We start from the raw sequence: 25,083 nt of genomic DNA, 5'->3' as shown, positions 1-25,083 counted from the left end.
CGGCGGCGCGGTGAGGTTCTGCGCGTGCGCGGTCGAGGGCCGTGCAGGAGTACGCGCGGAGGGGGCGGGGAAGGAGCAGCGGCGGCCCCGGCGACAGGGCCTGAAACGATGGCGGCCAGGTATGACCGAGCCATTACCGTTTTCTCGCCGGACGGACACCTCTTCCAAGTGGAGTACGCGCAAGAAGCGGTGAAGAAAGGCTCCACCGCCGTAAGTACCGGAGAGGCCCCGGGCGGGGGGGGGGGGGGGAAATCCCGGCTCCGCCAGTCGACGGGATCAGGGCTTCAACCCCAGGATTCCGCCCGACCCCCATCTCCCTGAGAGACCAAAACCCCGCCGTAAACCCGACTTAAAACCCGCCGTAAACCCCCCTTAAACCCCGTCGTAAACCGCCCCTTAAACCCCGTCGTAAACCCCCCCTTAAACCCCGTCGTAAACCGCCCCTTAAACCCCGTCGTAAACCGCCCCTTAAACCCCGTCGTAAACCCCCCCTTAAACCCCGTCGTAAACCCCCCCTTAAACCCGCCTTAAACCCCGTCGTAAACCCCCCCCTTAAACCCCGTCGTAAAACCCCCCTTAAACCCCGCCGTAAACCCCCCTTAAACCCCGCCGTAAACCCCCCTTAAACCCCGCCGTAAACCCCCCTTAAACCCCGCCGTAAACACCCCCTTAAACCCCTCCGTAAACCCCCTCTTAAACCCCGCCGTAAACCCCCCTTAAACCCCGCCGTAAACACCCCTTAAACCCCGCCGTAAACACCCCCTTAAACCCCTCCGTAAACCCCCCTTAAACCCCGCCGTAAACCCCCCTTAAACCCCGCCGTAAACCCCCCTTAAACCCCGCCGTAAACACCCCCTTAAACCCCGCCGTAAACTCCCTCTTAAACCCCGCCGTAAACCCCCCTTAAACCCCGCCGTAAACATCCCTTAAACCCCGCCGTAAACACCCCCTTAAACCCCTCCGTAAACCCCCTCTTAAACCCCGCCGTAAACACCCCCTTAAACCCCTCCGTAAACCCCCTCTTAAACCCCGCCGTAAATACACCGAATAATAGAGCCTCCACAACCCTGTGGGGCAGAGAATTCCAAAGATTCACCATCCTCTGGGTGAGGAAATTCCTCCTGGTCTCAGCCCTCAGTGACCGGCCCCTTACCCTGGAACTGTGGTTCCACATCCCCCCACCAGCGAGGACAAACTCTGTGTCCACCCTCTCCAGCCCCTTTCCAACCTTTTAGGCTTCAATCAGTTGGCCTCTCATTCTCCTAAACTCCAAAAAGAAATAAGACCGTTTTACTCGGCCTGTCATTCCAGTGACTGATCCGGCGAACCTTCGCTTCACCACCTTGGATGGAGTATGTCCTTAAATACGGAGACGAAAGCTGTACGCACCGCTCCAGATGCCCCAGCAAACCCCTGTACAATTGTAGCGAGAATTCTTTATTCTTGCACTCCGCTCCCCTTTCAATAAAGGCCAACATCCCACTTGCCTTCCTAATTGCTTGCTGCACCTGTCTGCTCACTGGTATGCCTCCCTCCACATCAACTTTTTGCTCTTTGAAAGTGCTGTCCAATTAATCCCACTCCCTTGCTCTTTCCCTGCTACCCTGAAAACGTTCTCCCTTCCAATATTTATCCCATTTGAAAGTTATTATTGAATCAGCCTCCACCACCCTTTCAGGCAGCGCATTCCAAATTGTCATCACTTGCTGCGCGAGAAACAATCCACCTCATCTCCCACCTCCACCTCCATCCCCGTGGTTCTTTTACCAATCATCTTAAATCTGCCCTCTGGTCCCTGACCCTTCTGTCAAAAATAGAAAGACAGACCTGCATTTACTTCTGGGATTGTAGTCACAGTTGCAATTGATAACTGCAGTGTTTTGCTTTTACACCAACATTGCTATGTTCGCTGTGGCTCAGTTGGCAGCTCCCTCTCCTCTGAATTTGCGAGATTCGGGGTTCAAGTCCCACTCCAGGGCTTGAGCACAAAAATCGAGGATGGCGCCCCAGCTCCAAAACTGAGGGAGTGCAGGCGCTGTTCAAGATGCCGTTGAACTGCTGTCTGTTCTCGGGCAAACGTAACGATGTCGCGAAACTATTTTGAAGAAGGACCCCGATGCCCTGTTCAATATTTATCCCTCAGTCACGTCATTCAAAACAAAAGCGGGTTAGCTGGCTGTTATCACATCGCTGTTTGTGGGAGCTTGCTGTGCACAAATTGGTTGCTTCTTTTCGTGCATTACAACAGTTGGTGACACTTCAAAAGTAGCTCATTGGCTGCCAGGTGTTTCTGGATGCCCTCAGATGTGGTATATAAATGTATGTTTATTTTTTGAGTTTGCAATGTCAAACTAGCATACCTAGTATGCTGCAACAGCAAACTAGAGCCTTGTGTTTTTTGTGGTGTAGTGTTCTTGGTCGTCCTTTGAGCATTATAAGTGCCACCAGCCAATCCCTAGTAACATATTAAAAATGCAGCTCCTGGAAGTGTAGATGAGATCCTTTTTTTACGGATTCAAATCCATTTTAAGATTCAGTGTTGTGTCTGAAAATTCCAAGCATAATAACATTTCCATAGTTCCCTGACCAAACCACAAGTTCAACACTGAACTACTTGAGGGTTTGTTTACTTAATTAGACTTTTGGGCCTGAAAAGGGGAGACGGGATCCCATCAGCAGCAAATAACACATTGTGTATTTTATGGATAATAACTGTCGACCTTATAAACATAGAAAATGAGAGCCGGAGTAGGTCATTCGGCCCTTCAAGCTTGCTCCACCAATCAATATGATCATGGCTGACCCTCTCTCAACACCATACTCCTGCTCTCTCCCCATACCCCTTGATACCTTTAGAGTCTAGAAATCTATCTATTTCCTCCTCAAATATATTCAGTGACTTGGCCTCCTGTGGTAGAAAATTCCACAGGTTCACCACCCTCTGAGTGAAGAAGTTTCTCCTCATCTCAGCCCTAAATGGCCTACACCATATCCTGACACTCTGACCCCTTGTACTAAACCCCCCCAGCCAGAGGAAACATCATCCCTACATCCAGCCTGTCCATTCCTGTCAGAATTTTGTATGCGATCTCCTCTCATCCTCTGACTGAGCTAATGCTGAGCAAAATATGTTAATAGAAGCAGACAGTGGTGGATGTTTGCCATGTTGCTGGTTTTTGTAAACTCAGTACAGAGTGGTTATGTCACTGGAGTAATGATCCAGAAACACGAGTTTCAATCCCTCCACCGCAGTTGGGGAGTTTAGGTTCAATTAATTAAATAAAATCTTGAGTTTTCTATGTTTATAAGGACAACAGTTATTATCCATAATAGTGACTTTGAAACCACTAGATTGTTAGGAAAAACCCCATTTGGTTCATTAATGCCCTTTAGGGACGGAAACCTGCAGTCCTTACTGGCCTACGTGTGACTTCAGACCCACAGCAATGTTGGTGACTCTTACTTGTCCTCTGAAATGGCCCAGGAAGCCACTCAGTTATATGTCAAGTTATATGTGCAGTTGGGGATGGGTAATAAATGTTGGCCTTGGCAGTTATGCCTACGTTCCTTGAATGAGTGAATAAAGTTGACCCAAGACCTTAGTTAGTCCAACCATTGAGCACAGAAGGAGGCCGTTCTTCCCATCATGCCTGCGCCAGCTCTTTGGTGAAATTATATCCAATTAATCCCACTAGCCCTCTCTCTTCCTCCCCCCTCCCCCCACTCTTCCTGTACCCCTGTAATTAGCCCCACTTCCTCCCCCACTCCTTCCTGTAGCCCTGTAAATATCTTCCCTTCAGTTACTTACTTTATGTTGATCTTCACATCCTGTATTTACTCGTTTGCTTTTACTTCATGTTACGAATTTTTTTTTAAGGTTGGGATTCGAGGTAAAGACATAGTTGTCCTCGGTGTGGAGAAAAAGTCTGTCGCAAAACTTCAGGAGGAACGAACAGTGAGAAAAATCTGTGCACTTGATGACCATGTCTGCATGGCATTTGCGGGTACGATGTGTGAGATTTCCTCCTTCTGCTTTTCAGTACAAACTAATTGCCTGTGATCATTTTGCATATCTAGCTAAAAAGTGCAGACTACGCCAAAGAAATATTCACTAGTAAATCGTTTTTGGATGTGATTCTGTGAAAGCCTCGAGCTCGACTCGCCTGGTGATGGCAACTGTAATTGTTGTCTATAGGTGTCTTGTATCTCCTTTTTAACCAGAAAAATAACTCACATTCGAATGGGTGCTCAATGCACTGGAAGCTGTGGAAAAGTTTCAGCAGCAGCAGCAGTTAGGTGGAGGGTACAAGTGGATCATGTTCCAGAAGGATCCTGATGACAGACATAAAGAAAGCCAAGAAGATCAGCTCAGCCCTCACTCAGTCAGAACATGGCGATTGTGCCGACTCTCCAGAGCTGGTTGTTCATCTGCTCTTTTGTCGGGGAGAAGTGGGAGTTGCATCCGCAATGGATGGCAATTTGAAAACCTAGCCTGTTGATGAGCATTCGGAGGAAGCCACAAAACACTGGGGTGGTGCCTGATGGAATGAAAACCGACCAATGTGTTGCCCTCATGTAGTGACCAAAACAGATACTGACAACAGTGGACTTGAGTTTAATTTTAACTCCACGTTAATTAATGGAATCGGTGGCAGCAATCAACTCAATGGTGATGAGCGTTCAAGGCAGGATGGTGTGTGGCTTGAGCAGTTTTTCCACAGCATTTCTGCTTTCGTCCACCTTCGTGGCAGAGATCGCAGGGGGGGAGAGGTGTTGGAGAGATAAGCTGAGTGAGTTGCAGTGATTCCTGTAGATCATGCGTGCTTGCTGATGAAGGGAGTGAATATTGAGTCCAGTGGCAGGGACACTCTCTAAGTGAACTGCTGGGTCCTAGACAGCACAGAGCCTCATGAATATTGTCACAGTTGCACCGATCCAGGCGAGTGTTGAGTGTTCCATACATTGAGCATTGTAGATGGTGGAGGGGCTTTGAGATGTTGGCAAATGAACCACTTGCCTCTAAGTACCCAACCTCTGCCATGCACTTGTAACCATGGACTGATTAAGCTTTCGGTCAATAGTAACCCTGCAGGTGTTGATTGTGGGGGACTTGGGAAAGGTGAGATGACTGGAGCGTCTTGTTTAAGGCTATTATTATTAAAACCCGTACATTTGGGTGGCAAAAAAGTTATTGGCCTGAACTTTGCTGGCAAGGCTGGCTTTTATTGCCCACCTGTAGTTGCCCTGAGATGGTGTTAGTGGGCTGCCTTCATGAACTGCATTCTTGTTGTTCTTTGTAGCAGTGTAATACAATCGAGTGGCTTGCTGGGCCATGTCAGAGAGCAGTTATCACCACAGTGTTGGACTGGAGTCGCACATAAACCAAATCGGGTAAGCTGAGCAGGTTTCCTTCCCTAAAGGACTTCTGTCAATCAGTTGGGTATTAATGACAATCTGACAGCTTCGTGGTCCCTTTTACTGGTGTCAGCCCTATGTTTCCAGATTTTGTTTTAAACCAAAATCAAATTCTCAATGACCAAAGTGCAATCTGCAATTGGATTCCCTGGGTTATTGGTCCAGGTTTCTGGGTTACCAATCCACCAACTTGCATTTATCTAGCACCTTTAGCATACTGTTATACCTCCCAGCTGCTTCATTATCATGCAATTTGTAAACGCAGCTTAACACTCTGCAATTGTCTGTGAACGTGACCTTTTGATGGTGGAAGGGTAATTGACGGAGCAAGTGGAATGTAGTTGGGCCAAAGACACTCGCGTGAGGAATTACTGCAGTGGTGCATGGGCCAACTACTGTCCCTCATGGGACAGGGTAAGCTGGGCTGTATAACCCACTCCTCCAATTTATGTTCTTGCTTGCAGAAAACATTGCTTTATTACTCAAGATCAAAAACTGTACTCTTGGCATAGCCACCTTTTATTTTTACTATCAGCATCATTGTGGAAAGTGAAATTTGTTGGATAACAATAACCTTGGGTTCTGCGTAAGAAATAGGGGCAGGAGTAAACCCAATAGCCCCTCGAGTCTGTTCTGCCATTCAGTAAGATCATGGCTGATCCTCTGCTTTCACTCCACTTTCCCACCCATTCCCCATTTCTTTTGATTCCCTGAGAGACTAAAAAATTGTCTATCTCAGCCCTGAATGTACTCTGAGCATTGACAACTCTCTGGGGAAGCAAATTCCAAAGATTCACGACGGTTTCCATGAGAAACCTGAGGTTGAAGTGAAGTTTGCCTTTGGGGGTCAATTTTCAACAGATGAATGCTCGATTATTACCTGAGAAAAGAAGCAGACAGCATTTGAAACTGGGTGAGACCCTCATGCAATTTTCAGGCAACCCTGGGAATGAAGGAAGAACCTGCTTGCATGAAACAAGCGGGTGGCTTAAACAAGCCAACAGGGTTTTGTCCCACACCAGTTACAGCACCCCAGTTGCAATATTTTTCAGTTTTTTTAAATCTTTCACGGCATGTGGGTATTGCTGGCTAGGCCAGCATTTATTGCCCATCCCTAGTTGCCCCTGAGACAGCGGTGGTGAGCTGCCTTCTTGAACCACTGCAGTCCATGTGTTGTAGGTACACCCACAGAGCTGTTAGGGAGGGAGTTCCAGGATTTTGACCCAGCGACGGTGAAGGAACGGCCGATATATTTCCAAGTCAGGATGGTGAGTGACTTGAAGGGGAACTTGCAGGTGGTGGTGTTCCCCTGTGCCTGCTGCCCATGTCCTTCTAGGCGGTAGAGGTCGTGGGTTTGGAAGGTGCTGTCAAGGGAGGCTTGCTGAGCATAAAAGGGTTGATCCTGCACCAAGTGCATTCTGCCTCTTAAAAGGTGAGGGCGCAGCTGGCTAACTTGCGATCTTTCTAAGGGAAAATGGCTGAGAAAGGAGCATGAGAAATAGGAATAGCCCCTCGAGCCTGCTCCACTATTCAGTATGATCATGACCGACCTTTTATCTCATCTCCATTTTCCCATTCTATCCCCATATTCTTCGTTCCCTTTTAGGTTGTATTTTACTTGACCCTGGAGGAGCAGGAATGTTTTTCCCTGGACCTCCCGGAAAAGACAGGACCCCAGCCAGCCCACTGCTGGGCCTTGCAATGCCACGATCTGAGATTGCCACCTCCCCCCATTTCACCCACAAACCCTGAAGCAGCCGGGAGCCACAGAAGAGTAATGGTTGCAAACGGAAGCTGTTTCGTTAGTAATCCGAAGGTCAGAATGCACAATCCGTGTGGGAGCTTTTCTTTTGGCTGATTTTCTCCAAATTTACCTGACATGTTCCATTCAAATTTTTTCTCACTATTTCTCTTTCACCACCGCCCCACCCCCCCTCCACCTCCACCAACCCACTAAAAATCAAACCTGAAAGAAACCTATCATGTTAAATGGACAAAAAAAAAACACACCGATTGTTATGAAATGATTAATTATAATGCCTGCCTACAAAGTGCCGATGTGAATAAGTCAGCAGCTACCCAGCGCCCATGCGGACTTGTTTGATCTGAAAAATATTATTTAACAGCGTGTGATCTGCTCAGGACATTGCCAAGCTAAATCAAACTTTTCTTGTTCAATTATTAGCTCGACAGAAATAATGAATCTAAAAGATGTTGGGAATGTGATTATTATGGACCCGTCTGCTTTTTCCATCCTATGCAAGTGCTCAGTCTCTTCATGTGACTTATATAAAAAACAATGTTTATTATGAATGTACGATTTCATTAATTTTTTTTTTGCAGTCGCTTCCAGCCTGTAACACACTTTACATTTACAGTGGTGTTACTTGTGTAGTTATACAACAGTTAATTTTATATGTGATTAGTATTTCCCTTGCACTGTTATGGATTAATATGTGCAGATATATATATATATATATATATGCAGATATATATGTGTATATTATTCAAAATGTACAGTTTAAAAAATTATCCCAAACAAGGTCACATTTGACAAAACAGAGCATCTCACAACTGTCCAACTGCAGCATGGAGATGTGCAACAGCTTTGAAGCAGCGTTTATTGCATGATATGTAAATTCACCAATAAGACTCTCTGATTGGTCTGGACTTTATATTTAAAAGTAATCATAAGGTAGACTGAAATGCTGGCATTCAAAACATGTTTGTTAGGTGCAACTCACTGAAGTTAGAGAGTATAACTTTGGAATTTCTACTTGCTTGGTCCAATTCTATAAATCCTTCATTTCCTGATGTGATTAAATGTTTTCGATGGCAATACCTGAACCAGTTTGAATTCGCTCTGATATGTGGAACCTTTATTGCTCGTGATGTCTCTGTGCATAAGCTGCCAAATAACAGTTAAAACCTCCACACAGCCGGGAAAATTGCTTGACTGATTCATTCTGCTTTTAATTTCAGGTCTAACTGCTGATGCTAGAATAGTGATTAATCGAGCCCGAGTGGAGTGTCAAAGTCATAAACTTACTGTGGAAGATCCGGTGACTGTTGAGTACATCACGCGTTTCATTGCGACTTTGAAGCAGGTAAGCGCGCATCATCTTTCTTCCCTGCCTGCCTAAGAAGTAAAACTCAATCTAAACTTGCAACAGGTCATAAATATAACTCTTGATAACCCGGCGAACCTGACATCTTTTGCACTGGGGAAAACCCTCAAAGATGAAATAATGAAGCATCCAGAAAGATGTAGACCAATGTAGGGAGTCAGCATAACTTTAGAGGCATTATGGCACAGAAGGACCATTCAGCCCATCGAGTCCATGCCTGCTCTGTGTAGATTGATCCAGTCAGCCCACCTTTCCCCTGCTCTATCCCCATAGCCCTGCAAGTTCATTCCCCTCAAGTGTCCATCCAGTTTCCTTCTGAAACCATGGATTGTCTCCACTTCTACCACCCTTGGAGGTGACGAGTTGCAGGACATTATCACTTATTACTTAAAAAAAGGATCTTCCTCGCATTCCCCCTGCATCTCTTGCCCAAAACCTGAAACCTGTGTCCTCTAGTCCTTGTACCGTCAGCTAATGGGATCAGCTCTTCCTATTCTATCTGATCCAAGCCCGTCATAATCTTGCACACTTTCTGACTGGAGGTCATGTCCGAGGGTCAATAGGATTTCAGCGAGAGCAATTAGTGGATAAAAGGAAATCACTAGACATGGAGCTTGGCGGGGCAGGGAGGGGTGGGTGAAACTGACCTTCAGTACAGTGCGATATCAACCAAGCTGGTGATTCGCTACCGCCCACTTGGCGATCCTGTGGAAGGTTAATTTCGACCCGATTTTTTGGAAGCTTTTGACACTGCAGTAAAGGAAATTGGAGCTGTTGGAAAATCACAGGATGATGCGATGTAGTCAACTCCGTTTTACGAAAGGGAAATTGCGTTTGACAAACCTACTAAAGTTTTCTTTTGAAGGTGTAAGTGGCAGGATAGAGAAAGGGGAACTGGTGAATGTAGAAGAGGACTATACAATAAAGTACCACACAAGAGGTTGCTTCTTTTCATTCCTTGAATGTGGCCCTCAGGAGCAAGCCCCATCCCTAATCGCTGTTGAATTGAGTGTATTGCTGGGCCATTTCAGAGCGCAGGTCAGAGTCCAGCACGTTGCTGTGGGTCTGAAGTCACATGTAGGCCAGACCAGTTAAGGATGGCAGATTTCCTTCCCTAAAGGACATTAGTGAACCAGATGCGTATTTACAACAATCAATGATGGCACTCAGGGCACCATTACTGAGACTAGCATTTCATTGCACATTTTGTTAGTTAGCCTGGGCCTCTAGATTACTTCTTCTGACATGTCTTTCTCTTTCCTTAACCGAGGGTTTCCTCCCCCCCCTCCCCCCACTGTGGTTGACAACGCCCCCAACTGTGTCTGACCCATCTCCCGCACCACTGCCCTCACCCCTTCCCCTCCCTCCCAGAGCCATGATAGGGTCCTCTTTGTCCTCACTTTTCACCCCACCAGCCTCCGCATTCAAAGGACCATCCTCCGCCATTTCCACCAACTCCAGCATGATGCTGCCACTAATCACATCTTCCCCTCACCCCTCCTGTCATGCATTCCATAAGGACTGTTACCTCGGTGACACCCAGGCCTACTCCTCCCAACTCATCATCCCCTTCCCATGGCACTTTCCCATGCCAATGCAGAAGATGCAACGCCTGCCCCTTGACCACCTCCCTTCTCACCGTTCAAGGCCCCAAACACTCCTTTCAGGTCAAGCAGTGCTTCACTTGCACTTTTAATTTGGCCTACTGTATTCGCTGCTCCCAATGCAATCTCCTCTACATTGGGGAGACCAAATGCAGACTGGGTGACTGCTTTGCCATTTCAACACACCATCCTTCTCTCATGCTCACATGTCCATCCTTGGCCTGCTGCAGTGTTTCAGTGAAGCCCAACGTAAACTGGAGGAATAACACCTCATCTTCTGATTAGGCACTTTTCAGTCTTCAGGATTTAACATTGAGTTCAACAGCTTCAGGCCATGAACACTCTCCTCCATCTTTACCCCTTTTTTAATCCATTTTTAAATTTATTTATTCATTTTTTTATTTCAATCTATATATTTTTTTGTCCTTTTTCACCCCCGCACCCCACAGGGCCATCTGTCACTGGTTTCTACCTTGTTCTGCTATTGACACATTCTGCTCGTAGCTTTATGCCACTATCAGCACCTCCTTTAGTCATTAACACTCCCTTTATCTTGTGTCCATGACATCTTTGTTAATCTCACCTGAGCTCCCACCTATCCCTGACCTTCTGTTTTGCTCCATGCTCTCTTCACCAGTATAAAATCCATCTCATTTCTACTTCTCTTTAGCCCTGAAGAAGAGTCATTAGGACTCGAAACGTTAACGCAGTTTCTCTCTCCACAGATGCTGCCATACCTGCTGAGTTTTTCCAGCATTTTCTGTTTTCAGACTTCCAGCATCTGCAGTATTTTGCTTTTATCCTCTAAATTACAAGTCCAGTGACATTACCACCTCGCCAATGTCTCCTCCTTTGCTACTCAAGATTAGGGCTCAAGGGATTGGGGGTATTAAATTAGCATAGATTGAGGATTGGTTAAAGGGCAAAAAACAGATTCGGAATAAACAGGTCATTTTTGGGATGGCAGGGTGTGACTACTGGAGTGCCTTGGAGGATCGCCACTTGGACCATCAAGTCTGGCAGCATCCGCGAAGAGGAACACAGTTAACGTTTCGAGTCTGAATGACCCTTCAACAGTTCTGTTGAAGGGTCATTCGGACTCGAAACGTTAACTGTGTTCCTCTCCGCAGATGCTGCCAGACTTGCTGAGTTTTTCCAGGTATTTTTGTTTTTGTTTTGGATTTCCAGCATCCGCAGTTTTTTGCTTTTACCACTTGGACCATGACTGTTTGCAAACTGTATTTAGATGATGGGACTGAGTGTAATGGAATTAAGTTTGCTGCTGATACAAAGCTAGATGGGAAAGTCAGTTGTGAGGAGGATGTAGAGGGTTGCAAAGGAGTGTCAACAGGTTAAGTAATCGGCTAAGAAGGTGGCAGATGGAGTTTAATGTGGGGAAGTGTAAAATTATCCACTTTGGTACGAAGAACAGAAAAACACTCCCTGAAAAAATAATGTTGGTATGCAGAGGGACCTGGATGTTCTTTTACTGGAATTGCAGTTTTGGCAAGCTATTAAGAAAGCAAATGGTATGTTGCCTTGATTGTAATGGGGTCGGAGCTCAAGAGTAAGGAAATCTTGTTGTGATTACGTAGGGCTTTCTTGAGATCACCCCTGGTGGTCTGTGTGTACAGTATGGTCTAAAAATATCCTTGCCTTAGAAGGGGTGCAAAGTGTATTCACCAGATTGATTGTCCTCTGAAGACTGAGTGGATTCTCTGGATTTGAAAAATATAAAATTCTTATCATTGACACGTTAGATGTAAGATCTCTTTTTTCTTTTAATTCGTTCATGGGATGTAGGTGTCGCTAGCTAGGCCAACATTTATTGCCCTTGTTCAGAGGACATTTTTAAGAGTCAACAACATTGCTGTGGTCACATGTAGGCCAGATTTCCTTCCATTAGAGAACCAGATGGGTTTTTACAAATATCAGCAATGGTTTCATGGTCCATATGTTTTCAAATTTCACCACTTGCCGGGTCCCCGGAGCATTACCATGGGTCTCTGGAATACTAGACCGGTGACAATACCACTATGCCACCGCCTTCCCCTGACTGGGTAGTCTTAAACTAGGGGCTGGAGTCTCAGGATAGGGGTGGACCACTTAAGATGGCGATCGATCAAAATTCACTGTTGCTGGGTCAAAATCCTGGAACTTCCTCCCTAACAGCACTGTGGGTGTTACTACACCACATGGACTTCAGCAGTTCAAGAAGGCAGCTCACCACTACCTTCTCAAGGGCAACTAGGGATGGGCAATAAATGCTGGCCCAGCCAGCGACACCCATGTCCTGTGAAAGAATTTAAAATATCACTCTGAAGGCTGTGAATCTTTGGAATTCTCTACTGCAGAGGATTGTGGTTACTCCATTGATGAGTGTGTTTAAGTTTGACAGATTTTTGGACGTTAAGGAAACCAAGAGATATGGGGATAGGGCAGGAAATTAGAGTCCACTTAGAGGATCAGTCTTCTTGATGGGTGGAGCAGGATCGAGGGGCCTCCCGTTTATTAAGTAGCGAAATACAAGGTGTCTTGACCTGCTGTTGGTAAAACTTATCAAAACTGGTACTATTAGAGGTGGATGTTATTTTGGCAAGCACATAATATTTGCCTATATGTTGTGCGAATGGTTGATGGAGTTCTGCATCCCCATAAAACTTGGACGTGAAGTAGTTTGTGATTCATTCCCCTTGGTCCCTGCTACTTGCAAAAGAGGAAGGGTGGGTTGAAGGAAATATTTGAGGGAAGACAGATACCATGTTCAACAATACATGGGGCGGGGGTGGGTGGCCTGGTGATGATATCACTGGGCTAGTAATCCAGAGGCCCAGGCTAAAGCTCTGGGGACATGGGTTCAACTCCAACCATGGCAGCTGGTGAAATTTAAATACAATTCATAAAACCTGGAATTGAAAGCTAGTCTCAGTAGTGGTAACGATTACAACTATGATTGATTGTGTAAAAACCCATCTGGTTCACTAATGTCCTTTAGGGAGGGAAATCTGCCGTCCTTACCCGGTCTGGCCTACATGTGACTCCAGACCCACAGCGATGTGGCTGACTCTTAAACCGCCCTCTGAAATGGCCCAGCGAGCCACTCAGTTCAAGGGCAATTAGAGATGGGCAACAAATGCTGCCAGCGATCCTGACATCCAGTGAAAGAAAGAATAAAACATGCTTTTAGCAAATAAAACGTAACTAATTCTATTCTCTTGCTGCAGTACTAAATTCCTTTTCAGTTAGCCCCTTTTCACCGAAGTTCAAACATATGCATTTGCCTGTCAATTTCGCTGTACTGGTCGTAGCAGCAATACTCGTTATTCTAGTGTTTTGCTGGTCACTTGTATGCAGCGAGAAAGAATGAACAAACGCAATTGTTTGTTTATACTTTATACTTTAATGTTTTGTTTAGCGCTACACACAAAGCAATGGACGAAGGCCCTTTGGAATCTCTGCATTGATTGTGGGGTTTGATTATGATGGCACGCCACGTTTGTACCAGACTGACCCATCTGGGACATATCAAGCTTGGAAGGTAAATGTTTCTGTTTCGACTCTCTCCTTTGTGAACAATAAAATCCTTTCTCGCATTTTTTTTCTCCCTCCATTTTCTTTCCTTGCCCTTTTCTCTGCTGTGGACGGTGCTGGAGTACAGTAGACCATATAGCAAAGAAACAAAAAACAAAACTTAATTTCTAAAGCACCTTTTATGAACTCAGGACACCCCTAAGTCCTTTCCAGTAATATAATTGTTTAATATTACTGTTTTAATGTAGGCAAATGTCAATTTAGACACTGCAAATTTCCACAAACAGCATTGCTTGAGTATCACTGAGAAAAGCAATATGTCTAAGCTTTTCCTCTTGCCATCATCGTGGCACTCGCAAGAATACCAATATCGGGGGAAAACAACAATTTATACTGTGTGTGAAGAGAGTGCTGATTGGTTGGCAAGTGGCGTTGCCATGGAGAATGCACCGCCGATGGTGACTGACAGTTAACTGCCAAGCATTTTTGAAATTTAAACCAGGCAGCTTGACCCTGATTGGTCAAGGCATTGCCCATTGCCCTAAGGAATGAGTCAGTGAATGACTGTCACTTATTTTGTTTAGCTGAAACAGGCACAATGTGTGTACACGTTCTTTCTGTCTGCAAAGAACATGGCCCTGTGAATTACACGTAGCGACCAGTACACACAAATGCACCACACTGAGAGCCTGGCTGACAATCTTAAATTGGATGTCAGCGTGTTTCTTAGCACGCTGAGGATTGTTCAGCAAATGTTGTCCAATCGTGGAATCACCTCTAATGTTGGACACTGTGTTTTGAGTTTTCCAAGCATGGGCTGGTTGGGTACGGTCTGTACCTTGCCCATTGCTAACAGGGGCTGGGATATGCTGTTTTGTACAATCCGCCAGTCTTTGGGATGTATGGCCTACATACCTAGCATCACACTGGCACTGAAATTCATATACCACATTACTCATCTGTGTGAAAGGCAGAACATCTTTTTGGCTTGATTGCAGCATCCTGTTATAGGTGAATACCACTCATGTTGCTGCTGCATAGTAGCAGCGTGAAACAGCTAGCTTCACCTGTTGCACCATTTTTGAGACACCTTGCCTTTCCAGGGTCGTACCAAACAGCATGTCCCAGCCGCTGTTCGCAACGGGCAGGGTACAGACTGTACCCGACCAGCCCGGGCTTGCAAAACTCAAAACACAGTGTCCAACTTTAGCTGTGATTCTGCAATTGGATAACATTTGGTAAATAATCCTCAATGTGCTAAGAATTAGGGTGACAACCAATTTAAGATTGTCAGTTGGGCTCGCAATGTGGCACATTGCGTGTACTGGAAGCTATATGTGTTAATGCACAGGGCCCTGTTCTTTGCAGACAGAAAGAACGTGTACGTGCATTGTGCCTGTTTCGGCTAAACAAAATAGGTGACAGCTGTTAGCTTACTCGTTCCTCGGGGCAATGCCTTGACCAATCAAGGTCAAGCTGCCTGGTTTAAATTTCAAACAGTGCTTGGCAGTTAACTGTCAGTCAGCATTAGGTGTGCATTCTCCATGGCAACGCCACTTGCCAATCAATCAGCACTCTCTTCAAATACAGTATAAATTGTTGTTTTCCCCCTTATATTGGTATTCTTGCGAGTGTCCTGATGAATGCAAGATGAAAATCTTAAGACATGTCTCTTTTTTTCAACAATGCAATAAGGACCAGATAACCTGTTTTTGTGGCTATGTTTGAGGGATAAATATCAGCCAAGATACCAGGGGGAACAGCATCCCCCCTCCCCACCCCCTCCCTGCTCCTCTTTGATATGGTGACTATGCAATGTCTTGCATCAAGCTGAGAGGACAGACAGAGGCTCAGTTTAAGGTCTCGTCCTAAAGCTGGCACCCCTGGCAGTGTAGCGCTCCCTCAGTCCTGCAGTGGAGCGACAGCCTGGATTCGTGTGCTGAAGTCTCTGCAGTTGGACTTGAACCCACGACCTGATACAGAGTTGACAGTGCTGCCCACTGAGCTGTTGCTGACCCTCTGGTACCTTGTCTAAATGGCTATTTCTACATGTGAGCCCAGTGAATATCAGTGGGCTATCGTGAATTGGGATCCACCCAGCCAGACACACCATCTGAGGGCAAAACAAAGGGCTTTTAAATGGCAAATGCAAGTGGGAATCCTGACATTTTATTTTCTCTTAATGGACAAGTGTACGTACTCTTCCCCAAGTTGCTTCGCCTATAATGTTCAATAGAAACTGGGAATTAAACCTACAAACCTCTTGGTTCATTTGCTTCAGCGCCACATTATTATTATTATTGGCATCCGTCTGTCTCTGGAGACGATCGACTGCGCCCCGGGTACATGCCACTTCTGGATTGCACATCGTCTAATGTGACCGGAGAAGCCGACTCTTCCCTTCTGCAGTTGGCACAGATGAATAGAATTGGCCCAATGTCGACTGATGTTTTTTTACCTTCCGACGGGCTCCCACTCAACTTCAGATCTCTCTTTCGCAGACATCCTTGTGTCGTAGGCGTGGGTGATATGTTGGTCTAGTGCTGATAGCAGGCTCGCCTCAGAACATATCTTTGGGGATGCGGCCGCTGTCCATTCGGCCACATTAACGTGGCACATTTAACCCGCTGATCATTGGTAGTGCGGTTGCTCGTATATGAACAGTTTGCTATGTAGTTTACAAATCATTAACCCTGGGGTTTTCTTGAAGCTCAGATGGGCCATAATGATCTAAATAATTTCTTCCCCTTTTTTTTGGAGTGTAGAAATTATCCCTTTGCATGTATAAGGAGCGAATTGAGGTGTGAAAGTGATTTTTTTTTTTCCTCTTAAAAAGACCACCTGAGCTCCGCAAGTGAAGGAGTGGGAACATAACTATATCATTGTTGTATGAACAGGCAAATGCAATTGGTCGCAGTGCCAAGACAGTCCGAGAATTCCTGGAAAAGAACTACACTGACGAAGCGATTGCAACAGACAATGACACCATCAAGCTGGCAATTAAGGCTTTGCTAGAAGTGAGTGAAATATAGTGTTGTCAAGATCAGACTGGTTAGCAGTCTTTGCAAAAAGAAGGCGCAGAACCATCAAAATCTTCCATGTATGGTGGTAAAAGTCCTAGAATGCCATTATTAAAACTGAATGTGACAATGTTCAGTCACTTACCAACCAGTGGCCCCAAAATTGTGAAGTGACTGAGACGCAGTTTTCAAAAACTGGGGGCTTAAAAAAAAAAATCTTGCAATTAAAATGAAATTTATCTTCTTCCTGACATTGTATGCCAGTGGCTCTGGTTGCGATTAAGCCATCAGCCCCCCAGTTATCGTAGATAGGGTGAGGGGGCGGTGTCTGTGCTGTGCATTCTTCGGTACTTTCAACATTGCCAGACCCGCCAGTTTGCTGATTTTGTTAAAGTTTGTTGTGGGTTCAAGTTTCAGAGATATGGGGGGGGTCTCTCAAATAGTGGTGTGTAGTGGCTGCAGGTATATGACAGGCTTTGTGGCCTTTAAACGACGTGGACGGTTTGCTGAATTTGGTATATTTGCTTTTCCATCCCTCAGACAGCCGTTCCATTTGTCATTTTGAAAATCCAAGTTTCCTGCACCGAACCATTTTCTCAGATTCTAGATCAGTGCAAGTGGGGACAGTAAAATTTTTAGTGGCTTCACACTATTCTCAAGAATGCTGTGATGCATTTGGGCCACAATTATTTTGATCTGGAATGCACTACTGGAATGGTAGTAGGTTCGATAGGAACTTTGGGACAGGGAATCGGATATTTATCTGAAAAGGAGAAATTTACAGGGCTGTGAGGCCGGAGCAAAGGGATGGGACAGACAGGATGGGCCAAATGCCTCCTTTGGTGCTGGTTCATTATGTAAGGGCCCTGACCAGCAGAAAATATCAAGCAAAAGTTGCAGTCTAAAGAATGCTTCCTCATATTTACTAAGCTGATTTTGACTAAGTTAAGATAGTGAAAGAAACAGGAAAGAAAACAGACAGAAGAGAGAGACTGGAAAATAATTATGACCGTCTAGCTAACAAGTTATCCTGATTGCAGAATTTGGAATAATTTTCTGTATTTAAAAACGCAGAAATAAACACTTCCTTCAGCTAAACAATGTGACTGTACCATTGTGTTCCGTTCCCACCACTAACACTGGATTTTTGCCAATGACCTGTACCCCTCCTCCCTGGCCACAGTCTCAGGCTGAACTTGATTGTTTCACAAGCTCCACGTCCTAATCAACCAGGAGCTTGTCCTTCACCCCTAACCTACATTGTCTGCTAGTTGCTTCACGGTCCCCTCTCTTTAACCTCTTCCAACCCTACAGAATGCAACACATAGGCCCCCCCCTCCCTAAACACACTGTTCCCTTCATTCTGTTTGTACCTCCTGTGACGCCCTTTGTACCATCATCAATAGCCATAATTTTAACCAAGGTCTGGAATTTCCTCTCTCAGCTCCTCTGTGTCTCCAATTCCTCCTTTTTAGACGCTTGCTGAAACCCACTTCGACCACACTTCTGGTGGTTTCGACAAATATTTCATTCTTTGGGTGGGCCTGTTTTTGATTATAATTCTGGAGGGCACTGAGAGTTTTTCTGCATTGAAGTAAGCATGATTTGCTTCATTTTATCTCAATAGTTTGCTTTTGAACATGACCTATTATTTCTACTCTTATTTTAGGTAGTACAGTCTGGCGGAAAAAATATTGAGCTGGCTATAATAAGGAGGAATCAGCCACTCAAGGTAGGTGGAAAACCTGTACGTGGTGTGGAACAGAGGAAATAGGAGTAGGAAGATGCCACTCGACCCCTTGAGCCTGCTCCGAAAATCCCGTACAGTGAAGTGAAAACACTTCTTGGTATTGTGGGTTATTTGTGCAGAAAGGATACCGCAATGCATCTGCAACAAATCTTGTTCCATTGACTTGAGAAGCATTAGAATACCGATGAACGGTTGTTTGTTGGACTGGAGGAAGGTGTGCACTGGGGTTCCCCAGGGGGGTCTCTGCATTTCTTTATCTATATTAATGACCCAGATTTGGCTGCGCAGGGTCCAATTTCAAAATTTGCGTTGACAGAAGACTTGGAAGAATTGTAAGCTGTGAGGTGGATCGTGATGGACTTTGAGGACATAGACAGAGGCTGGTGGAACGGGCGGACAGGTGGCAGGTGAAGTTTAATGCAGAGAAGTAAAAAGCGATGGATTTTGGAGGGAAGGATGAGGAGAGGCGATATAAGATAAAGGTTGCAATTCTCAAGGGGGTGCAGGAGCAGAGAGATGGGCGGTATATGTGCGCAGGTTGTTGGAACGCGGACAGACAGATTGAGAAAACGGATAATAAGGCACAGCGGATCCCGCTTTGTAAATGGAGGCACAGAGTACAAAAACAAGGAAGTTACAGTGGGCCTTTGTAAAATACTGGTTCAGCCTCAAAGGGAATATTACAGGGGAGGCGATGGCATGGTAGAATTGTCGCTAGACTAGTAATCCAGAGAGCCAGGGTAATGCTCTGGGGATCCGGGTTCGAATCCCACCACAGCAGATGGTGGAATTTGAATTTTAAGAAAATCTGAAATTGGTTTCACAGTCAACATGAGACTTTCATTGTCGATTGTTGTAAAAACCCATCTGGTTCACTAATGTCCTTTAGGGAAGGAAATTTGGCTTACATGTGACTCTTAAATGCCCTCTGAAAAGGTAAAGCAAGCCTCAAAAAAGGAATGAACCACCCGTCATCGACCCAGGCACCGGAAACGACAGTGGTAAACTCAGCACTGTCAACCCTGCAAAGTCCTCCTTACTAACATCTGGGTGTTAGTGCCAAAATTAGGAGAGCTGTCTCATAGACTAGTCAAGCAACAGCCTGACATAGTCATCCTCACAGAATCATACTTTACAGATAATGTCCCAGACACCACAATCCCTGGGTATGTCCTATCCCATCGGCAGAACAGACCCAGCTGAGGTGGTGGCACATTCGGGGTATACATTCGGGTGGGAGTTGCCCTCGGCATTGATTCCGGATCCCATGAAGTCTCACGGCATCAGGTCAAACATAGGCAAGGAAACCTCCTGCTGATTACGACGTGCCGCCCTCCCTCAGCTGATGAGTCAGTGCTTCTCTATGTTGAACATCACTTGGAGGAAGCACTGAGGGTGGCAAGGGTGCAGAATGTACTCTGGGTGGGAGACTTCAATGTCCATCACCAAGAATGGCTCGGTAGCACCACTACTGACCGAGCTGGCTGAGTCATGAAGGGCATAGCTGCTAGACTGGGTCTGTGGCAGGTGGTGAGGGAACCAACAAGAGCGAAAGACATACTTGACCTCATCCTCACCAACCGGCCTGCCGCAGATGCATCTGTCCATGACAGTGTCAGTAGGAGTGACCACCGCACAGTTGTTGTGGAGTCGAAGTCCTGCCTTCACATTGAGGATACCCTCCATTGTGTTGTGTGGAACTACCACTGTGCTAAATGGGATAGGTTTCAAACAGATCTAGTAACTCAAGACTGGGCATCCATGAGGTGCTGTGGGCCATCAGCAGAATTGTACTCGAACACAATTTGTAACCTCATGGCCTGGCATATCTCCCACTCTACCATTACCGTCAAGCCAGGGGATCAACCCTGGTTCAATGAGTGCAGGAGGGCATGCCAGGAGCAGCACCAGGCCTACCTTCAAATGAGGTGTCAACTTGGTGAGGCTATAACACAGGACTACTTGAGTGCCAAACAACATGTGTTAAACCGAGCTAAGCGATCCCATAACCAACATAACTTGGAAACCTAAACTCTGCAGTCCTGCCACATCCAGTTGTGAGTGGTAGTGGACAATTAAACAACTCACTGGAGGAGGTGACTCCACAAATATCCCCATCCTCAATGATGGGGCAGCCCAGCACATCAGTACAAAAGATTACACTGAAGCATTTGCTACAATCTTCAGCCACAAGTGCCGAGTGGATGATCCATCTCGGCCTCCTCCGGAGGTCCCCAGCGTCACAGATGCCAGTCTTCAGCCAATTCGATTCACTCCACGTGATATCAGGAAATGGCTAAAGGCACTGGATACTGCAAAGGCTATGGGCCCTGACAATGTTCTGGCAATAGTACTGAAGACATGTGCTCCAGAACTTGCTACGCCACTAGCCAAGCTGTTCCAACACAGCTACAACACTGGCATTTACCTGGCTATGTGGAAAATTGCCCAGGTATGCCCTGTACATAAAAAGCAGGACAAATCCAACCCGGCCAATTACCGCCCCATCAATCCACTCTCAATCATCAGTAAAGCAACGGAAGGGGTCATCAAAAGTGCTATCTAGCGGCACTTGCTTAGCAATAATCTGCTCACTGACGACCAGGTTGGGTTCTGCGAGGGCTACTCAGTTCCTGACCTCCATATAGTCTTGGTTCAAACAAGACAAAAGAGCTAAACTCCTGAGGTGAGGCGAGAGTGACTTCTCTTGACATCAAGGCAGCATTTGACCAAGTGTGGCATCAAGGAGCCCTAGAAAAGCTGGTGTCAATGGGAATCGAGGAAAACTCTCCACTGTTTGAAGTCACACGTAGAAGAAAGGAAATGGCTGTGGTAGTTGGAGGCCAGTCATCTCATCTCTAGAATATCACTGCATGAGATGGGGATGTTCGCTGATAATTGCAATTGCGACTCCTCAGATACTGAAGCAGTCTATGTCCAAGTGCAAGACCTGGACAATATCCAGGTTTGGGCCGACAAATGGCAAGTAACACATTTACCACACAAGTGTCAGGCAATGACCATCTCCAACAGAAGAGAATCTTGCCATCGCCCCTTGACATTCAACGGCATTACCATCCCTGAATCCCTGACTATCAGCATCCTGGGGGTTACCATTGACCAGAAACTGAACTGGACTAGCCATAAAAATACTGTGGCTACAAGAGCAGATCAGAGGCTAAGAATCCTGTGATGAGTAACTCACCTCCTGACTCCCCAAAGCCTGTCCGCCATCTACAAGGCACAAGTCAGGAGTGTGATGGAATATTCTCCACTTGCCTGGATGAGTGCAGCTCCCACAACACTCAAGAAGCTGGACTCCGTCCAGGACAAAGCAGCCCGCTTGATTGGCACCACATCCACAAACATTCTCTCCCTCCACCACCGACGCACAGTAGCAACAGTGTGTACCATCTACAAGATGCACTGTAGAAATTCACCAAGGCTCCTTCAACAGCACCTTCCAAACCCACAACCACTACCATCTAGAAGGACAAGGGCAGCAGGTAGATGGGACCACTACCACCACCTGGAAGTTCCCCTCCAAGTCACTCACCATCCTGACGTGGAACTATATCGCCGTTCCTTCACTGTCACTGGGTCAAAATCCTGGAACTCCCTCCCTAACAGCACTGTGGGTGTACCTACATCACATGGACTGCAGCGGTTTAAGATGGCAGCTCACCACCACCTTCTCAAGGGCAACTAGGGATGGGGAATAAATGCCTGACTAGCCAGCGAAGCCCACCTCCTGTGAATGATTAAAAAAAATTCTGAGCACCACACTTTAGGAAGGATGTGTAGGCATGAGAGAGGGTGCAGAAAAGATTTACGAGAATTTTTAAAAATTTAATCTTTCATGCAATGGCGGACACCGCTGGCAAGGCCTACATATCCCTAATTGCCTTTGAACTGAATAGCTTGCTGGGCCATTTCAGAGGGCAGTTAAAAGTCAATCGCATTGCTGTGGGTCTGGAATCACATGTGGACTAGATCAGGTAAGGATGGAAGATTTCCTTCCCTAAAGGACATGAGTCACCAAAAGGTTTTTTTATAAGAATCAGTGATTCATGGTCACCATGAACTAACTTACAATTCCAGATTTTTTTTTTATTAATTGTATTTAAATTCCACCAACTGCTGTTGTGGGGTTTGAACCCATTCCCCCCAGAGGACTAGTCTGGGTCTCTGGATTACTGGTCCAGTGATGTTACCATCGCGCCACTGACTCCCCCCGAATGGTTCCAGAGGGACGAGGGGCTTCAGTCACGTGGTTAGACTGGAGAAACTGAGACTGTTTTCTTGGTTGAGCGGAGGTATTCAAAATCACGAGGGGTCTAGACAGATTCGATGGGGAGAAACTGTTCCCGGCGGTGGAAGGATTGAGAACCAGAGAGCAAAGATTCAAGAAGCAATGACGACATGAGGAAAAGCCTTTTCGCGTAGTGTGTGCTTAGGATCTGGAATGCGCTGCCCGTGTGTGTGTGTGGCGGAACCAGTCTAGACTTTCCAAAGAGAATTCATAATAATCTGAAGAAGAAGAAGAAGAAAAAATCAGCAGGGCTACGGGGGAAGGGGAGGGGAGTAGGACTTGTTGAGTTGCTCTTGCAGAAAGCTGGTACTGACACAGTGGGCCGAATGGCCTCCTTTGCCATAACCAATTTATGATTCTATAAACATGCAGGTCATATTTGAACTGTATAGAGATTGAAGGTCTGCAGATGTAGGATTAGATTCTGAATCACTTAATCTGGCATTAATCACTCGTATTAGCGACAATGCAACGACAGCAGCGAAAACTGTTTTGGAACAGAAGGTGGTGCAGTCCTGTGCGTAATATTGTAAAGTGACTACTATTTATGTTATTCAGTTGTAACTAATGCTGTAATATTTTCTTTTCACAGCTCCTAGATGCAAAAGAAATAGAACACCTTGTTGCAGAAATTGAAAAGGAAAAGGAGGAAGAAACTGAAAAGAAAAAACAAAAGAAAACCTAATTCTTACAAGAAATGAAATAGTAATTTTGTTAATGCTGCAAATTAGACTTTAGTTTTCGATCCAAACTGCACGTGGAGTGCTGCAAAACATTAAAGGCTGAATTTTCCCTCTTCCTTGCTCACCCCTCCTGTGATGCCTGCGCTTGTGGCTGAACTCCCTGGGGCGAGACACAGCCAATACTGCTCTTAGCAGCAGCCCATCAGAGAACCCTTATCTGAATGTGATCAGGTACTACATTTCATGGCATCTGAAGACTGAGTGAAAAGGTGCTCCAATGGGACATTTTCATCACTGTGTAAAAATACCAGGAAGCTGTAGTTTAATTATATTCACCTTTTTTTAAACGAACAAAAGACAGTTTGTCAGTGATGTGGATACAATAAAGATGCAAGCTCCTTTTCATTTGCATCAAATGGTCTTAGTCCTGACCTTATATTGAATGAGAACTGCAGTGATAAATATTAGGCTATACGTGAAGGCTTGCAAAAGAAATCAGAGCCCTCCTGAAGGTTCAATGAGGAGCTGAACGATTGTGAGCAGGAAAGCTCTGCAAAACATGATTTGACCTCAGCGAGGTGGTGATGGGGACAAAAAAAAATAAAAGGATCCCTCTTCCTTTCCTGCCCCCTTTCCCCTGATGAAGTGGCCAAAATGCACTGAGAGCTGTCACACTGAGACAAGATGCTCATCAGTGTTCGGGCCCCGGTCTGTGTTGAGTTCGATTATCCCTGTGTTGGAGGGCATTGCAGTTGTCTCTGGCTGGGAAGGGGTGGAAATTAGCCTGGGCGCACGTTTCTTATAGCCATCCATCCAGTGATTGCTATTGAAAGTGCTGCAAAATGAGTGAACACATAGACAGCCAGCATTCACTAGGGAAATAACACTATTTGGGTAAAGGGATTCCAGAGATGTTACCGATCTGGAACTCTACTCTGTCCCAAATCACGACCTTCAGTTGAAGAAGGGAGAAAGATGGGGATAACGTAATGTTGTAGCATCGGCCTTTTAAGTGGTGTCTCAAAAGAAAGCACAGTATTATGCCTGTTTACAAAAAAAAGTGTTTCAAAACTTGGAAGGTTGTACGGTTTGTTATTTTAGTGTTAATTTAGTGATCTGCACACTTTTGCTGTGCATACATTTTGAGTTGTTGTTACAATTGTGCATTGGTTTAAATAAATATTGAATTTTTGCTTGCAGGATGTCAAAGACTCCAGGACTCTCTTTGAAATTTTAATTTGTTTATAACGAATTCATTAAACAATTCTTTGTGCAGTCTGGCAATTGAAGAATTATAGTTGCAGACAAGCCATCAGTGAGTGAGAACCGATGCACACTTTGAATGATCCAGCAGCTGTTAAAATGGTAGGTGACGATGCCGAGTGTCTGGAACAGTGGTGTGGCAAATTGCCCCTGCACAATTTGGAGCACAGCTTTTCCTGGGATTTGCTAGGAGTTTTTGCAAATGAGCATAAGGCGCTCAGTGCTGGCAATTCAACTTGCACTTTGCGGATTGAGTGTAAGTTCCATGACAGTTGCGAGTCTGTCAAAAGTTCAAACAAAAACATGCTGGAAAAACTCAGCAGGTCTGACAGCATCTGTGGAGAGAGAGAGAGACAGAGATGACGTTTCGAGTCGGT

At 45.7% G+C, this 25,083-nt stretch overlaps 1 protein-coding gene across 1 annotated transcript; it reads left to right on the top strand.

Annotated features, from left to right (window-relative positions):
* The first annotated feature begins 25 nt into the window (after positions 1-25).
* Positions 26-24,717, top strand: LOC144680045 (proteasome subunit alpha type-7). The gene is made up of 7 exons (XM_078541163.1): positions 26-210; positions 3,878-4,004; positions 8,398-8,522; positions 13,563-13,685; positions 16,576-16,695; positions 18,368-18,430; positions 23,353-24,717. The coding sequence occupies exons 1-7, from the start codon at positions 109-111 to the stop codon at positions 23,443-23,445; spliced, it is 753 nt and encodes a 250-aa protein (XP_078397289.1). The 5' UTR covers positions 26-108; the 3' UTR covers positions 23,446-24,717.
* The last annotated feature ends 366 nt before the right edge of the window (positions 24,718-25,083 follow it).

This window comes from Cetorhinus maximus, chromosome 4 (genome assembly GCF_964194155.1).
Source record: "Cetorhinus maximus chromosome 4, sCetMax3.hap1.1, whole genome shotgun sequence".
NCBI lineage: Eukaryota > Metazoa > Chordata > Chondrichthyes > Lamniformes > Cetorhinidae > Cetorhinus > Cetorhinus maximus.
The sequence above is the reverse complement of the archived record's forward strand: the minus strand, read 5'-3'. Positions and strand labels throughout refer to the sequence as shown.